The sequence below is a fragment of the Daucus carota genome, chromosome 4 (genome assembly GCF_001625215.2).
Source record: "Daucus carota subsp. sativus chromosome 4, DH1 v3.0, whole genome shotgun sequence".
Classification (NCBI taxonomy): Eukaryota; Viridiplantae; Streptophyta; class Magnoliopsida; order Apiales; family Apiaceae; genus Daucus; species Daucus carota.
The window spans coordinates 49,643,370-49,661,209 of record NC_030384.2 but is presented as its reverse complement, the minus strand read 5'-3'; the positions used below and the strand labels follow the sequence as shown (position 1 = coordinate 49,661,209).

At 34.7% G+C, this 17,840-nt stretch overlaps 2 protein-coding genes and 1 long non-coding RNA gene across 7 annotated transcripts; 2 read left to right on the top strand and 1 right to left on the bottom strand.

Moving 5' to 3' along the window:
* Positions 1-584: 584 nt before the first annotated feature.
* LOC108218730 (phytochrome C) lies at positions 585-7,127 on the bottom strand. 3 transcript variants are annotated; one of them, XM_017391813.2, is made up of 6 exons: positions 6,885-7,127; positions 6,397-6,490; positions 3,922-6,315; positions 2,669-3,485; positions 1,929-2,225; positions 585-1,068 (listed from the first exon to the last, which is right to left on the bottom strand). In XM_017391813.2, exons 3-6 carry the CDS (start codon positions 5,960-5,962, stop codon positions 813-815), a joined length of 3,411 nt encoding a protein of 1,136 aa, XP_017247302.1. In that variant the 5' UTR covers positions 5,963-6,315; positions 6,397-6,490; positions 6,885-7,127; the 3' UTR covers positions 585-812. The 3 variants fall into 3 exon arrangements, with proteins under 3 accessions (XP_017247302.1, XP_017247303.1, XP_063947381.1); XM_017391814.2 differs by lacking the exon at positions 6,397-6,490; XM_064091311.1 differs by lacking the exon at positions 6,885-7,127 and having other exon boundaries at positions 3,922-6,878.
* Positions 7,128-9,726: 2,599 nt separating this feature from the next.
* LOC108217834 (uncharacterized) lies at positions 9,727-11,216 on the top strand. The gene is made up of 2 exons (XR_010291585.1): positions 9,727-10,595; positions 10,834-11,216. It is a non-coding gene; the product is annotated as an uncharacterized LOC108217834 (long non-coding RNA).
* A 3,230-nt stretch (positions 11,217-14,446) lies between these two features.
* LOC108216698 (protein NOI4) lies at positions 14,447-17,650 on the top strand. 3 transcript variants are annotated; one of them, XM_017389530.2, is made up of 4 exons: positions 14,515-14,587; positions 15,264-15,379; positions 15,859-16,041; positions 17,350-17,650. In XM_017389530.2, the coding sequence occupies exons 2-4, from the start codon at positions 15,317-15,319 to the stop codon at positions 17,392-17,394; spliced, it is 291 nt and encodes a 96-aa protein (XP_017245019.1). In that variant the 5' UTR covers positions 14,515-14,587; positions 15,264-15,316; the 3' UTR covers positions 17,395-17,650. The 3 variants fall into 3 exon arrangements, with proteins under 3 accessions (XP_017245020.1, XP_017245019.1, XP_017245018.1); XM_017389531.2 differs by lacking the exon at positions 15,264-15,379 and having other exon boundaries at positions 14,447-14,587; XM_017389529.2 differs by lacking the exon at positions 14,515-14,587 and having other exon boundaries at positions 14,608-15,379.
* Positions 17,651-17,840: the final 190 nt, after the last annotated feature.

Below are 17,840 nucleotides of genomic sequence, written 5' to 3'. Positions count from 1 at the left end.
CTGCCCAATCTTTCAAAAAAAAAAAAGTGTTGCATGCAGGACTCTCTTAAATTTTTGTCCTTAATTTTACATAATTACATAATGTCGTGCAACGGTAAAAAATTACATAATCTGAATATTAATTTTTTGTTTTCTGTGTTATTATTTTGGTATCCAACATTCTAATCAAAGTTGACATGACTTATTTATGTTGTGAAACGGTAAAAAATTATATAATATGAATATTATTTTTCTTTTCCCTGTTTTTATTCCGATTAATCATGATTACAAAATATTATATACGACCCCCCTTAGTTTCGGAGCTGAATCCATCAAGTTTTCCTTTATTTTAATTCATATAATAATATAATATAAAATAAAGGAGTATAAAGAGTCACTTTTTACTATATTTTAATTCATATGTTAATAAATATAAAATAAAGGAGTAAGAAGGGTAGGCCTAAAAGTCCCGGAAAAAATTTAATTTTTGTTCACGATCCCATAAAAATCTAGAAAAGGATCGGATCAGATTGGATCGGATCATATCTCATTCCATTTTTTTGCCATTTTTTTGCTGGGAAGATAAGAAAAGCATAATATGCTGGTGAAACATGAAAATTTTAATACATTAACAAAATATCCAATTGCAGAATTCAGCTCATAATAAGTTATTCAAAGACAAAATACGTGGTACACTGTTGGTCAATAGTTTTCCTTTGCCTCCCTACTTATGATTCGACTTGTTTCATGTGAATCAAGAAAAATTTCCATCCAAGTTTCTGTACAAGAATACTGAATCAGACTTGAATCATCCCTCCGTTTGTAAAGCCCGACTATGTCATTTGCTTTTTCGCTTTCTTGCTAACCGGTGCTTTCATATCTCCTTGAGCTGTTTTAGCTAATGGAAATTCTAAAAGAATGATAAAAGATGACCTATCTGCCTCTCGGAGATACTGCACAGTTCCATTCATGATCTTTACCAGCTTATGGTTTATATACAGACCGAGACCTTCCCTCGATGAATTTTTGCTATGATGAAACATCTCCTGTATTAAAGCTTCTGGTATACCTGGAGCAGGCTGCATAATCCTGCCAAGTATAATAATATTTGATCAGATTCTGGTACAAAAGTAATATATAACAGTACAAGGACAAGTATAATAAGCATCGAGGGTTAATCTATACGAAACATTACAATTAGTAGCACTGGGAGAACATACAGTGAGCATGCAATTTCATAATGATCTTCACAATTGAGAAAGCACAATCTTAAAAAAAAATGAAAATACTGATGAGGAGGGAACCCATAAAGAAATAACTGCAGGCAGATCGCTAAAAGTCATTAGCAAGGTCACTCTAGCAAATTGCTGTAAATCATCGGCTAACATTCCTTAAGTTGTACACGATATCTAGAGTGTTGCATATTGATCCAACTCCTATCCAAGATGATTAGGTACTATTTTTGCAGACTATTAAAATATGTGTGCATGACACAACAAACCCTTGCCCATAAATCATTATGCTGCTCCAGTAACTTAACTTTATTAATCAGTCTGACTATACATAACGATCTAAATGAAGTTGGCTTGTCATCTAGATCAGAGCACCTAATTGCGTTGCACACTCATTCCGGTCAGAAAATGCAACTGCTGCTGCATTAAGCACAAAAATTTGAAAACACAAATAACGTGCATTAAGCCTTTAGATAATTGTCATTAAAAGTCGTGAGAAATTTTATTATTTTGTTAAAAAACTTTAGCCAAATCTATCGACAATAAGGCCAGATTGCAATCTGGAAGGCACTAAATTTTGGTCTGTTTCAAGGGAGTTTGTCTAACCATTTTCTTGTGCAATTCAATACTGCTTCTTGCTAACGAGAATATATAAAACATGAAATACGAAAAAGAATAACTGATCAGAAAAGTTAAAAGAAAATACGAGGGAAATACCGAAATTCCAGATGGACAATCTGTATTTTGGACCCAATACGTCTCTTTTTCGGAATTAGTCTCAGTAGAACTGTTGATCCTTCGAATGCAGGAGTAAAAATAAGAGCTTTTGTTAAGAATTCTGAGAGTACTTGCTGAAGCCTTGCATTATCTCCATACAAATACATGGATGCTACTTCAGCGGGTGCATCACATGTGATCCGGACCTCTCGCTCACGACTCAGTATCATAACTTGATTTATAACAACATCCAGTACATCCTTGAGATTGAATTCTGTCGAGCCCAATTCCTTGTAACTGAAAAATAGTTTTGATATGAATCAAAATTAGTACAGGTAGTTGTCTGCACCTAATTACTACTACCAGTGGTGGACACCAAAACTTTGAAATTGTCGAGGGGCCCAATTTGTACTTGAATTTTTGCTAAGTAATACATATTAAGGGGATTTTTTTTTTTGAAACCTTTGACTTGTATCCTAGCAAAACCCCTTTTTCTTCTCTTTCCTAGGCAATTAGAGCTTAACATCAATAAGACATGTATCTGTAAGTCCTAAAAAATGTATATGAACTATGAAGGTTCCTAATAAAACAAAACTTAGACAACTATATTTTTGGGGTGCCCCATGATTTTAGGGCACGCAATGGTGCACCCTCGGCACCAACTAGGTCTGTCAAAGACAACTAATAATTATTATTATTTCAACAAGCATGGCGAATTACTATAGAATTGCTAAGCATACCATTCTTCGATACTCCCAATATCTGTATCATCAATAATCGTGGATAACTGGTTCTGGCACAATATACTCATCCTCAGAAGTGCACTCTGATCCTGGGTTAAATTAGAAGCGCCCATCAGATTCTGAATGCACTTGACACCATTTAAAGGATTTCTGATTTCATGACGAATATAAGTTAATCGTTTAAGGCTATTTGCTGCAACTTGTTCCGATATTTTTTGGACCTGCATCGCATACTGAAGTTCTGGACTTGCAACATGCAAAAAGCACAGAACACCAGTTACTCTCCCTTCAGCATCAGTCCTTTTGTTTGCGGTAAGTAATGCTTCTATTTCATTACCCTGCTGATTATAAAACCTGAACAACAATTTATCTGCAACCTGGTCCGCAGTTACACCACTGAGGAATATTTTTAGCTTGGTTAGTGTGTCTTCGTCTTTGACACGACAACCATAATTATTAACAGTGAAAACTTCCCCAAGAAGCATCCTGTCGACGGCTTCCTCTCTTTTCAAACCTGTCAAATTTTGCATTGTACGACTCCACTCTAAACAGCGACCAGAATCATCCATCATAAATATCGGGGGAATAAGGCCACAAGGGCTCCGCACAATATCCACATAGTCACCTTGGATTTTTGCATATTTGTCCATAATCAATTTGTTACCAGTAACATCTTGTCCAAGAAAGCAAACTCCTACAATATTTCCCTTCATGTCTTTACTACAACAAGCATTTACAACCAAGATAATCACATCATTATCTACTTGGGGCCCAAATCTTTGAAGTTTGATTTCAAGATTCCTCTCCTCACTGCCTGCCATTGTATTTTCAGATCAGAGGGAAATCTTGCACAGATATTCTGAAAACATAAAGAAACTAATTGAAAGATCTCTATGGAGTTGCCTGAGCCTTAAATTTCTTAGCTACATAACCCTAGTTTGACTGAAAATAAGTAATATAGACACATTATAGGAGATTGAGCTAAACGACGCCGAAGCTTTTTGATATGCACCTTACTAGGAACAGCACTTGGAAGAAAAGATAACATTGTGGCACACTAACTGTTAATCTTTTACTAAAATTTTGACTAACCAAGAAACTGATACTAATAAAATAAATAATATTCAACATGACAATAAGCTTATATTAACTAAGCCGTCTTGATTTCAAGCATACTGTCACAAGTTAAATAATAAATATTATCTTCTACAATGTTTAGAACTGAGACAAACACAAGCAGAGAACACTACCTTGTAAAGCTGATACGAGAACATTTTTCACTGCTTCAGTAGAATCTGCTGCAACAATATCAGTCAATTGCATGCCAATGGCTTGTTGCACGTCCAACCCAGTCAGCTCAGCTACTTTTGTATTCCACCCATTGACAGCACCAGAGTGATCAACTGCAAAGATTGGAGCTGAAGCCGTCTCAATAAGACGGACCATTTCACTGGCTAAGATATGTAGCTCACTCACCCCTTGCATGCTAGTATCGGCTGATGGAATATCCACAATCATTTTAGAATCGTCTGCAGTCTCATCCTGCAATGATTCTCTCAATATGCATTGTAAAGAATGGATTGCATCCATCTCTACATCTTCCCAGGGAAGGCTGCGGTTTTTAACCACCTCAAGATAGGCATTAAATGATGACCTTGGGTGCATTCTTCTTGTATCATCGCTATCACCAGGATCATGTTTTGCACCACCCCACTGGATTTTTTTTGCTGTATGGGACCTGAACCAAAACAGAAAATCCTTCGAAGTAATTTGTGTAGCAGCCATTCCGCACACAGCATCGCCAAGACTAGAAGCACCTGGATAACCAGCCTCTAAGAGGCTGTCAGTACTTAAGCCTGTAGTTTCCTTATGGTATTCAAGAAGCCATCCAGCTATATCATTGATCTGTGCCTCAGTAGGAGTGATCCCAAGTGACCAAATTTTGTTTTTATATAAAAGTGCAGCTCCATCACACTTGACAAGATCCATCACATTAGGTGATTGAGCCATAATTCCAACTGGAGCATCTCTTAAAAGCATGCTACAAAGCACGGTTTGTGTTTGCAAGATATCTTTCTCCCTTAGTTGAGCAGCCAACTCCACTTCTTTGCTGATCTGAACACCAAAGACTTGAAGCAAGAACTCGCAAGCATACCTCAACGGGAATGCAACAAACCTAGGGCTGGTATGATGGCAAACAACCAAACCCCACAATTTTCTTCCCTTTTGCTGATCACTTCCAGTGTCATCACAGTCTTCATTGATCGTAACAGACATAACGAGAGACGCAATAGAACCCATATTTGCCATGTATTGGGCATGACACCCGTGAGGAAATCTTAGTGTGGATGCAGAAAGACTCAATGGCTGCTTCAATCTCTTGTCTTGAACAACTTTAACAGGAAGAGACAAACAATCACATATCATCCTAACCTTATTTTTCATGAAGAGAAATCTTGAAGCTTGTGGTATATCTGTAGCTGGATAATGCAAGCCAAGATAGGGTTCCAACTCTGGCCTGCGGGACTCAGCAACAACCTCCCCATGCTCATCATCGTGAAACTTGTACACCATCACACGGTCATAGCCTGTCAAATCACTCACCTCCCGAACCAGCACATCACATAATAATGATATATTCCCGCTTGGCAAAGATTGCAGCCTTGAAATTGCTTTTGCCGCAAGTTTATAAGATACTAATGATCCAGCAGTTGTCACTGGCGTGTCAGACGGATCTACCGGCTCCAAATCTATGACTAATCCCACATCAATTCTATGTAAAATGGCATAGAATTGCTTTCCGGAGTGTTTGGACTGAACCATAACCGGATTGAGTAAATTAACTTCGGCGAAATTGGATGCTTTCTGTATAGCGGCAGCACTTGAGGATTCAAATAGAGACCGCACATCCGTCCCAAAAGTCAAAGCCTCTTGCTGCTCCATGCTAGGAACAGCATGTGGTGCTAAGTCCAACATTTCTGCAGCATTTTCACTGTAAGCAAGAACTGTCAACTTTTGATCATCAATTGCAATCATGCAACCAAAGGACTGTACAAGACTCCCTCTTTGCATCTTCCGAAGGTAGGTTGACACGGTCGATGTAGGAACATTGCTAGTGGAAGCGGATGCATTAAGATCAACAGAAGTAGAGTAATCAAACAACTTTTCCGCATTTTCAAATTCTACATCTAGCTGAGCATCAATTGGAGTTTGAGAATTCAAACGATTGCTACGATTTGGTCGAGCAACTGAACTACTCTCAGAACAACTAGTTGCCGATTTGGAAGACATTTCTCACCCCGACCCTCTACAATTTCAAAATATCTTTTCTCAATGACTTTTTACCCCAACGCATTCTCTCATCTACTACACCCCACACAAACTCGAATCTTGTATAGCAACAACCTTTTGTAAAACTATCTTACAAATATCTCAAACTAGTGACTCCCACCACATGATTCATAAAATACACCAAGATGATTTCAGCTAAAACTAGTCTTACAGAATCAAAAAAGAGGATAAGAAAAAGAAAGCGATATCGGCTGCCCCAATCCAAACCTAATATAAGATATCAAAAAATCTGATCCAGTGCCCACAAGAACAATAAAGGGGGCTAATATAAAGGAAGATAAATATACACCCACCTGCAAAATGATTCCATTCTCAGACAACAAAAAAACCCACTAAACAAAAGAAAAAGGGTCCGGAATTTTTCAAGAAGATACCTTAACGGTTGTTTTTTACTTCAAAATTCCAATAACATATCCAATACAGAACAATAGATCATCAAAATCTCAAGAACCAAGAATCTTTAGACACCTATTACACAAAACAATCAAAATTAACAAACTTTTCACACTATCACAAATAATTCACACCGACTCAGCTAAATTCTTTAATTTCAAGAAACCCCATGTAAGAAAAGTAGCCTAGATTCCAACAACACATCAAATACAATCCAAACAGATCATCAAAATCTCACAAAGCAAGAATCTTTAGCCACCCATTACACAAAACAACCAAAATCAACAAACTCTCTCACACTATGACAAATAATTCACACCAACTCAGCCAAAATCTTCAATTTCAAGAATTCCCATGAAAAAAAGTAGCCTAAATCACCAAAAAAATACACAAAATGCAAGAATTGAACTAAAGTAGCAGCTAGTTGGAGCAAAACACACGAGTACAGAGAGGGATGGGTGGCACTAACCAGCTGAGACGATATGATTCTGCAGCACGTGAACAAGTGAAGATGACTTAAAATAATGTTCTTGGAAATTAACAATCAAATAAATTAGGAAAATAAAGTACTAGTACTTATGTGAAAACAGTTAGGCAAATTTAAGTGCTTATTTTGATTGATGGGAATAGAAGACTCTGAGACTCCCCCATCGTTTTGATTTGGTTATGTCTGTATAATTGTGTGTTAATGAGGATGAAAATTCAAGCGCAGTACTAAATATTTATTGTTTGACATGGACGTTGTTAGTATGGTTTCTTGATAAGTCTTAAAAACAGACAATAAGTTTGGCGCTTTGTTAAAGTAAACTACTTTTTTTTTTCTAGGATTTCAGATTTCAGTAGAAATAATACTCCCTCAGTTTTTCTGTCAAAAAAATAAAAATAAATACTCCCTCAGTTTTCTTTAAACACGTATTCTATTTTTTATAAACTACAATAGCAATAATATATTTTTGCTTGAAAGAATTAAAATTATTAACTTTGAAATATAAATTTTAATTATATGATCAAATATATTTTAAAAAGGGGTTAATTATCTAATTGGTCACTGAAGTGGGCTTAATGTATCAAATTGGTCACTGAACTCAAAACGGTATCAAGATGGTCACTGAAGTGGCCACAAATATCAAACAAGTACCTTGAAATATAAGTTCAAACAGTAAAAATATTATTTATAAAGTTTTACACATTATTTTTGAATGTTACCAAAAGTAAGTAAAAGGTTATGACTTCTAATATTTATGATAATATATTTAAATTTTATCAAGTTAATTTATTATTTATTTTTAATTAAAACAAAAAATGACTATAAAATAAAACATAAATAATAAATAAATATATTATTTTAAATACTAGAAGTCATAACCTTTTAGTTGGTTGTGGTAACATTTAAAAATAATGTGTAAAACTATATAAATAATATTTTTACCACTTAAATTCATGTTTCAAGGTACTTGTTTGATATTTATGGTGACTCTAGTGACCATGTTGATACCATTTTTGAGTTCAGTGACTAACTTGATACATTAAGCCTAGTTCAGTGACTAACTTGATAATTAACCCTTTTAAAAAGTGACATAATTTATTTTTATATAAACCATAATGATTCTTATTTTATAAAAGTTAAATAAAATATATAGCCAATATTATTATTAGGAAAAATAATATATATAATTTAGGATGCACCGGGCATAAACATTTTTTGTACTAGTATGTTTTTCTTGCAAGAGTTCACACTTTCTGGTCTGTAATTTGAATATTGGACTCACTGTCCAAGATTATGTCCTGTGATGGGTCAATTGACAAGTCTACATGTAATAGCCTGGCCCAAGTAATAAGTAAATATGGGTAATGACTGTTTGGACCGCTATTCAGGATAATGAACGGCCCAAGTCTTTAGACTTGAGCCAATAATTTTGGATTACCGGCCCTTTTTTTTTTATCATGTCTCGATATAATAGTGCTTCGGCGAAATTATTATCATTATTTACAATTTTGTGTCTATTATTTTATATAAGATTACTCATTCTTTTCTCATCAAACAAAGATGTTACTCTAATAATAAAAGATTATACGACATTTATTCCGGTAATCGAGTCGAAAAAACAGTAAACTATAATTTTCATGTATTCTCGTTAATTTAATGATACCCTTTTCATCATGACCCAATGAAATTATCGTTTGAGATATTGATCAAAACTGCGATTACATACAAAATTTTATTATTAAATCAATATCTTTTTATAATAAAAAATGAAGATTAACCTTTCAGCAAAAAGAAAAAACAACATGAAAATATAAGCTGAAAACCGAAATAAAACTAAATTGAAACAAATAAAAAATATAGATTTGATAGTCGAAATCATAAAATAGACGATTAACTTTCAAATCCGATAAGCTCCATTTGAATGAGGAAAAAATAAAACGTACATTTTGATGACTTAGATTTAGAAAAAAAATCAAATTTAATTAAAAGAATTAAATCTTTTTTTGAAGAGAAAATTTATTGAAAAAAAATAAATTAAATAAAACATATACTCATTCTTTAAAAAAAAAACAAATACTCTCATTCTTCCGGTGATAGCCTTACAAATTTGAGACGCCTTATAAAACCAGAAAGCCGGTCAGGTATGGAATTTGGAAAAAAGGCGGCACTGAGATTAAAAAAAAAAAAAGTGCAGGGTTAGAATGACCCATTCTTCTGGTGATAGCCCTACAAATTTGAGCAAGCATATGGCCATTAAATCTCATTGTCATCAAGCATAGTGCCTCCAGGGCACCCTGGATGGGCAGTTCTCGATGGTAAAGTTTTTTCCCTGAGCCAGGAGACAAATTTACCCCAGGCCAATGTTAGCGGCTAGTGCCTACTTAATATCTTAATATGTTTTTTGTTTCTTAAATTGAGATTTCTTCTCCGGGAACAAGATTATTGAAATCTTGTATACAACTTCTATTTTAATTTGTCAAAAATACTAGAAAGTCCATTTTTACGTGGATCATATTCTATTCTAATATTTCCTCCGCTGAAAAGTCCATTTTTGCATCACGGGCACCCATCTGTGCCAATCTCTAGAACATATAACTTTGCCTTGGTGTTCATAATTATATATGAGAATATTGAGAGTTGCATGGAGTCGAACTCGAGTCTCACATGAGACTGAGCTCTGATACCATGTTAAATGACTAATCTTCGTTACGAGGATCATATTATATCCTAATAGTTCCTGAAGTATAGCGTCTCCGCAAGGTGTCAGTCCTATCTGACAGAACTCCGAGGTTCTGATCACTGGAGTGTCAGTTGGAGTATATTCGTGTGAGAAACATAGTATCCGTTGAGTAGATGCTGCTGTGTTTTAAAACTGTATCCTCCTAGAACTCTAGACAAATCCAAATCAATTTAACTATATGTATGAGTAGTGTATGTGGATCTGCATGCTAATTTAACAGACTTAATGATATCAATTAAATGTTTTATTTTCTCATTTTACATGAAATTACTTACTAATGACATTTGGCTTTCAGGAATCCAGAAGGACAAAAATGATGCCATGCCTTCTTGAACACTGAAGAAAATGTATGTACATTGTATAGTGGAGGTCGTGGAGAATGGGTGTATATACAGAATGAGGGACAGCTTAACTTTTGATATGTCTAGAGCATGGATAAAGCCATCATTCAAGGTACCAGACAAAGATAAAGCATGATTTCTTTTAATTAAACACTGCTAAATGGGATTATATTTTCTAATCAGAATCTGACCACCTTAATTATTGCTATAACATTATTGTAATGATAATGGTTGCTGGTGTATTTTTTTCTCAATAGATTAGGCCAAATTGTCACACTTCAAAGGATATGGTAACATAATGATCAACCTTTTGTAAGTCGGTGTTTAGGACATTAGATGACTTGAGTCCAGTCGAGGTTTTGACTATTTAAAATTCGGATTGTTTTTCCTGAAGTCGAGCCGAATTTTCTTCTCCAATAGCGAAGGAAGTTAAGTGAGTGTGAGTGGCATATAAAATAGGAAAAGAAAGTTACTTAAAGAAAAAGAGTTGAGCACTTGAGCTAGTGAGTTTAATAGGTGAAGTTTATTCGAATTTGAGTGCTAACAAATATGGGGTCAGGGAGAGGGTGGCTGTGCATATAATCTTTTGGATATCTGTGATGAATTTTTCAGGTATGGCTTTGAGATATTGTGATAATGGTTTTCTTGGAAGTGCAGATCTTTATAAGAATAAAGAACATAAAACAGAATTATAGATATGTCAGCTTAGTGTTTATCTTTGTTTTCTAATATTTGGATGGTTTAGTCTTTCACTATATAAAATGGAGGGTATGTAGCATGTGTGATCTGATCTCAGAGATCTGCACATGGCTTCCCACATTTCCAAGCTGACACTGTAGAATTGATGCAGAAGAAATTATAATTGGAGTTTTCGAGTTTTCAAGAGAATTAGATGCAGAGGAGGACCACCTGGTTGGTGCCACTTATCAAAAGACTCAACTCAGTGTTTAGTGGATAGAGAACAGAGAGTTTTGAGCCTGTGATTCAAGAAACAAGCCTGCAATTTGCTCCCAGTGCAAGCACAACTACATGTACTAATTCTATTTTACTTGTTCCTTCGTATTTGCGAGGCCAGATCAGTATCAGCTCAGTCCAAGATTAGCCAGATTCAATCCAAGATTCTTGTCGTTCATTTTCTTTCCTTCATTCCTTTACAATACGTACTTATAGTCTTTCCACTTCCATTTGGTACTTACATGAAGAAAGTTTGCCATCTTTTTCTTTTCTCCTGAACCATTTTCCTTGGCTAATTACAATATATTTCTCGACACTTATAGTTCAAGTTTCAAATGACTTCCCCTCTGTGTTCTCTAAGAAGATCAAGACCATTGTATGCTGCTCTAGTCGTACTTTTCATAACCTGTGGTATCTTATATGGTTATGGATTTATAGTTTCGATATTGTCAATTGTTCTCCTCATGTTATTCTTTCAGAAACATCCAGTTCTTGTTGTGAATACTCTGCAAGATGAAATTGCAATCAGCTCTCGTCAAGAAGTACTGAAACTACATCCTGAAAATGATCCTATTATTGTAACACAGAACAAGGAAGAAGTTCCAGAAGTAAGTGAAATGGATCAGATTCAAGGAACCTTGGCCAATAAGTCTGTAGATATGTATTCAGAAACTGAAAGCACTGATCAATTATCCACAAGTGATGAATCTGATGTCGAGTGGCCTTGTTCCAGTCGGAGCCAAGATTTCTCAGATGGTTCAATATCAGATGAGGAGAGCTTGATTGAAATAGCACTCACAGGAGAACAACATTTACCATGTCCAAAAGATGAAGATAAAGCTTGTTTCCAGCAGAAAGTTCCAGCCTTGCTACCAAATGATAATTTTGAGCAGCATTACCTTAAAGAACTTTTTGCAGAGTTCAATGAAGAAGACAATTTGATCGAAATCGACATAACCATGGGTTCCATCAAGTGTTCAAGGTTTAAAATAGAAGCATGATGGTGTACTTGTCTGTGTGCCTAATCAAGTCTTACTGTAAATCTGCAAATTACATTTTTTTTTTCTATTTTAGATCCTTGTAAGTTTAGGACAAAATCAAGACATGAGACATGTTAATGGCCTTTCCTTTGTTTTAATCATAGTGTTGTAACTTTGCCCTTACATAACATTGGATACCAGTACAGGCAAATTCTCCTTTTTCTTCTTTAATCTTTATCATTCATTATTATTTTTGTTTAATAACTAAAAATAGTTCTCCATTAGCAGATGCAGATCCTTATAATTTTTCCAGTGTATAATAAATCTAAAATATGATCAATATCACATAATCAAGGAGTTAGCATTATTGGATAAGATCGAAAACAAATTACTTATAACATGAACCATAAAACTTAAATTACAGGCAGCAATCTCTGAATACAACAAACCTTGGATTAATCCAAGGGAACAATTACAAGAGAAGCACTGGATCCTAAGTTCAACATTTAACAAGAAGTTTAACTGATACAAATTTAGGTAAAGAAAAGTGCAGAACAACAGACTCGAAACCACGAAGTACACAAAATTAAACCAGACAGAAAATAAACATTTAAGCATAATATGCAAAAAGGAACAGGATGTGAAAAACAGTTGTAGATCCAAATAGAGGCAAGGCAGAGAGTGGTGCATCAGCAGAATCCATCGTATCGTTCAAGTAAGTGTAGGGATTCGGAGGGGGAATCGAATCAGAGGGGCTGCTGTACTGGCCTTCAACAGCAGGAGGCGTCGGGGGTGGGGGGCTAACTGCTGGATAAGCCGGTGCAGGTGGAGGTGGAGGTGGAGTCGCAGCAGTACTATACGGAGGGTACACTGTTGGCTGAGGTTTTGGTGGTGGAATACCATAAGGCTGCTCTGTGGAAGGGGGCGGAACCTGAGGCAGGGTGCAATTCTCTGGAAACTGACAAATACCTTCTCCGTGAATCTTCTCCTGAGTCCGCGTGCAATTTATGCCAGACACGATCACAAAAATCACGAGGATCATTAGTCTCTCTGCAGACATCTTGCTGGACTCGGAAAATCTGAAAATTAATAGACAGAGAAGAGGGGAAGGCAATGAAGAGAAGGTCTAATATGACTGCCAATTCTCCTCAGAGCTTGTATTTATTTGATAATTTGATGTATATCGAAACCGAAAGGTGACACATAGCAGGGTATGTGGCAGCTGGAGAATCAAAGTGAATGCAGCAGAGTGATCTGTTTGCATGGATAGTGCATGCAGACAAATTTACATGCATAGGCAACGAGGAATTGAAGGCTTGCGGACGTTACTGCATGATTATCAAGTAGAACAAGTAACTTTGCCGACAGTGTCAGTTTAGATTTTGAAGTGTTCAAATTGTTGGATGTGCATAGGAAAAATTGATTCCTGCCGAGTTGAACCAGTCGGGTTGGTAATTTTTTATTTTTTTGAAACAAAGTGTTAATCTAATAATAGAAAATCATATTTTAATTGTGTCAGGACAAAAAATCCAAATTTAAAATCGACATTTAAATTGGAATTTTGATGGAATTCCAAATTAAAATTGTTTATATTTTTTTGTTTGAACCGTGAAGTTCAAATTGACTGTAAGAAGCCGATGACAAGCAAACCGGTCTCTCACAAGTGAGAGATTGGCTCGAAACCTTGAAGAAACCCTGCAAATTTGGTGAATGAGAGCGATTCACAGTCATCTTTAATAAGGCTGTGGATGAGAAAAAAAGCGATCTTATTTTTATACAGAGAAAAATCTATAAAAGATAAAATTTAGAAAGTTAAAATATTATGATGGGATGATTATTAATTTTTAATTATAAAAAATTCTTAATTGAAATTTAATTTTTAATTTATGGGGAGTATTAAATATTATGTGTGGAAGTTATTTTTAATTATAATTATATAATTCCGAGTTGAACTGTGCTTATATATGTAAAAAAAATCTTGAGTTGGACTGTGATTTTTATATGATATAGAAATTATATTGAAAGATTACAAAAGTTGATAGCACTAATTGATTTCATAGCAATCGATTGATTTAATTTTATCTCAAAAACATAGTTATAACCAGAAAATGTCAAATCATAGCTTTTGAATTAAGAGCATAAAGGATTAAGTGGTATATCGATATAAAAATTATTAATTTTAGTGATATAAAAATAATTAATATTGTACATTAATTATGTTTAATATATTTATTTAAATTATTATACATATAAAATATTATTTTAATATATTAACTAGATGTTGTAAATTTTGTTATAATTTTTTAAAAAGATATCACTAAAATGATGGAATTAGTTAAACTATACAAATATTGCAAATGCATTTGATCGATTCTGTAATAATTTCAATTAAGATATTATCTATATCTTAATTCAAAATTTTCTTTATTAAATACGCTGCTAAAATTTTATTTACAGAGTGAAAAAAATTAAAAAATAAAGAGGGTCAAGATTCACACCAAGAAATCATCTGGGCCATAACATGGGCTTTACTAGCCATCTATGCTCGATACACCCGAGCCCTTTTTGTTTTCCATCACTTTAAATAATAAATTATATATTTTTTACTGGCATATAGCCAAGCAAGAAGAGGGATTTCATTTTCTTACATAATCACGCGTTTTCATGGCGGTAATAATCTTAACTCTCTCACTCTACATATGTGTCTATGTCTGTATTTACAGTTGATTATAGCAGCAGTTCTTACATGACATGGCTTTGTGTATTGTGTACTTAAGTACCTTAATTTCATCAGTTTATAGTGTCTTAAGTAACCCTTAAGGCTCTGTGTACTTCTTTTTTAACTTTGTTGTTATGTGGGTTTTTGTTGTGTGTTTGATTGAAGGTCTTTTTGTATTCTAACTTGCCTTACTCATTGTGGTTGATATGGATTATTGTTTTTCTATATGAGGTTTATGTATGTTATAAGTCGATTTCTTGTTTAATTTTTCCAAGTATTGATTAATTGACGCGGGGTTTTTGAGTTCTGACTGAGGATGCAATATATAGCTTGTCATATCTTTCTTTTATCAATGGACATTACTGGATTGGATATAATATCGATTTGTAATAAGAAATATAATTTGCCAATATCATTCTTGTCCAAGTAGAATTGTTAGAATATAATATGATCATGATAAACCCTTCTCCTAACACATCGAGGTTTTAGGAGAATTGGTCACTTAACAGGATCATCTTATATTCTAACAAGAACAATAACTTAAAAGAATATCTTTGAGACTGAGGGGGTAATTTATTTTTATATTGAACATACTTTAGAATTGTTAACTTCATATGAGAATTACAGGATTTCAATGTTAAGCATGCTGTGACACGTATATTTTACACCCTCCAAATTGTATGCCTGCAATTGAAATTGCTGCCGGGGACTATCTAAATGTAGTGCACACTGTTTTTTTCCAGGTGAAGTTCTCTCTTTGCCGTACTTTGAAATTTTTTTGCCTCTTTAGACTTTAGTGGGACTGAACATAGAGTAAACAAAGTTTGAATTTAGATTACAGCTTAGCAGCTGATAAATTGAGTATCTTCTCGTGATTGCTTTGAGTCTGTGACCTATATTTACAAGAGTTTGACAAAATGCTTTTATTGCACTTCGTACTCTCTATATCTCTGTTGTGCAGAACATAGGTTTTCTCCCCTTGTGGTGGTGTCTTGTGTAGAAATTAGAAAGTTAAACTTAGATGACTAGTTCTTTGCTATACGAAATATGATTTTTAATATTGTTATAACTGAAAACATGTTGTTTTTACTGTTTTATAATGGAATTGACTACTGAAATAGAGCGATGTCTTCTATCAAAGTATATAACATCCTTGTACACATTATATGTCCCTTTTCTGAGATGGAAGATAGAATGTTACATGCACTTCTGCTTCTTTTAGGATAAAGGTCTAGCATTGCCCAAGTTTGGTGAATGGGATGTCAACGACCCAACATCAGCTGATGGATTCACAGTGATCTTTGAAAAAGCGAGGGATGAGAAAAGAACAGGCGGAAAGACTGACTCACCACCACAAGATGGCTCAAAATTCGAACATAAAACAATGCTTGGGAAGCCTCAGCCTGTAAGATGCAAACTCTTCTCGGACTGCTATTATCAAACTTTAACATGCTTCCATCCTTCACCTTTTATGTAATTACACTTATATGCTTATCGGTGATGGAATTATTTTGTCAGATTCAGGATATGTATTGTTTTCTCCAATTTTTAAGGGGATTTAGGCAACCAAAACTTTCAGGTGTGAGTCTGACTAATTCAAGTCCCTCAAGATCGCTCACCCAGGAATCTCTTTATAACAGATACAAAATCTGTAACTTAAAAGCTTGCCTACTATAAATAAATAAATTAAAGTTAAGCACTGCTGTAGAGTTCTCAAACATGACATATATTCACTAAATGTATCTAAGACTATTTGACAGTTTGACACTAGTAATTGTGGCCTGTAACTGTGAGCTGTTTCTTAATGAAGTTTTTGTCCTAAAGTTATCGGTGAGCTGAAAAGTCTAAAATGGCATAGAATTATATGGATACATATAGAGACAGTTGTATGTAATAAATATTTAGGATTATTATATCATTATAAAAAAAATTATATTGTTACATTATACAAATAAATATTTATATGTGATTAATGATGCATATAGACTTGTAATGTACGCGTGCATTTTATCATGTAAGAAGGCTAATATGTGTGTAAAGAACTAAATATGTATGACTTTGAGTTAGTTAAAGATAAGGGATGAAAAAAATATATTAAAAAGCCACACTACTATCCAGATACTACCGCAAATTCACTAAAGTAGCAAGGCTTTTACTAGCTTATATTCCGCAAAGGCAAATTAACTCCAAAAAGCTCCATATCCATGAGTGGAAGGCCTTGGTTCGTTTTCTCTTAATATTATATATCTGTCCGGTTTGGGTATTCTGACCCATTAAAATTTCGGGTCGGGTTCGGGTTGGGTAAAATTTTTGACCCGCGACTGTCAACCCGACCCGACCCCGACCCGAAACCCGAAATTGCCAGCCCTAATTTATGACTATATAATTGGGGCATTAAGAGTGTCGTTATGCTATGCTAAATATTTCAAAATTTGCTTTCAACATGTCCGTTTTCTTCTTTTTTCCAAGTATAAAAGATTTCTTCTCAAGTTCTCTGCTTGGTTCATCCTGTAAGGACTTGAGCAATTATGATTCTGTTGTTGTAAGGTGAGTTGTAGTGGTTTTCTCAATCACTATTCACGTGCGTTGTGGATACTTGAAGATGTGAATAAGAATCATGGATGCTACCCGAATTGCTAGGCACAACTGCACAAGCTTGATACACCCAGCTTCAATCTGAATTTCTGATATTCTCCACATTGCTTATTTGCAGAAAAAGTGGTTTTGCTGTGTGCAATCTGCATCTGCAGAATCTTGACGTTGGCTGTGAGATTTGCTCAATCTTGCTTACCGCATAATGTATTCAAGAAGACTGGAGCTCCAGTGAAGCTGTGATGGGTCATCCTGGAGATCATTTTGTTGAAATTTAGCCAACGTTGTAGGCTTGATCTAGATAATTATATGGTGATGGTTTGCTCTTGAAATTGGTTTTGGTTGTTTTCTTTAATGGCTTCCCTCGTTGTTGGCTGTTAACAGTGTGTATGCAAATAAGTGGTTCGACCCGGTCTTGTTTAGATGCCATTGTCTCCTATTCATGTGCTCGTCAATGTTGTGATATCTTTGGCTTGCAAGAGCATGAAGCCTTAAGATTGAAATTGCTGATACAATTAGGCGACAATCAAATCCAGTTTGAATATTTATAAAACCGTGTCTGCATACATTTCTGTTAAACAAAAAAAATAAAATAATCGTGTCATTGAATTT

Excerpts from the sequence above, each read along its gene's own strand:
- LOC108218730 (XM_017391813.2), bottom strand. The coding sequence starts at position 5,962 with ATGTCTTCCAAATCGGCAACTAGTTGTTCTGAGAGTAGTTCAGTTGCT. Across the intron at positions 2,226-2,668 it reads ATTGGGAGTATCGAAGAATG|TTACAAGGAATTGGGCTCGA; the intron begins GTATGCTTAGCA and ends ACTATTTTTCAG. Across the intron at positions 1,069-1,928 it reads ATTGTCCATCTGGAATTTCG|GATTATGCAGCCTGCTCCAG; the intron begins GTATTTCCCTCG and ends TATACTTGGCAG.
- LOC108216698 (XM_017389530.2), top strand. The coding sequence starts at position 15,317 with ATGCCTGCAATTGAAATTGCTGCCGGGGACTATCTAAATGTAGTGCAC. Across the intron at positions 15,380-15,858 it reads TGCACACTGTTTTTTTCCAG|GATAAAGGTCTAGCATTGCC; the intron begins GTGAAGTTCTCT and ends TGCTTCTTTTAG. Across the intron at positions 16,042-17,349 it reads TGCTTGGGAAGCCTCAGCCT|AAAAAGTGGTTTTGCTGTGT; the intron begins GTAAGATGCAAA and ends GCTTATTTGCAG.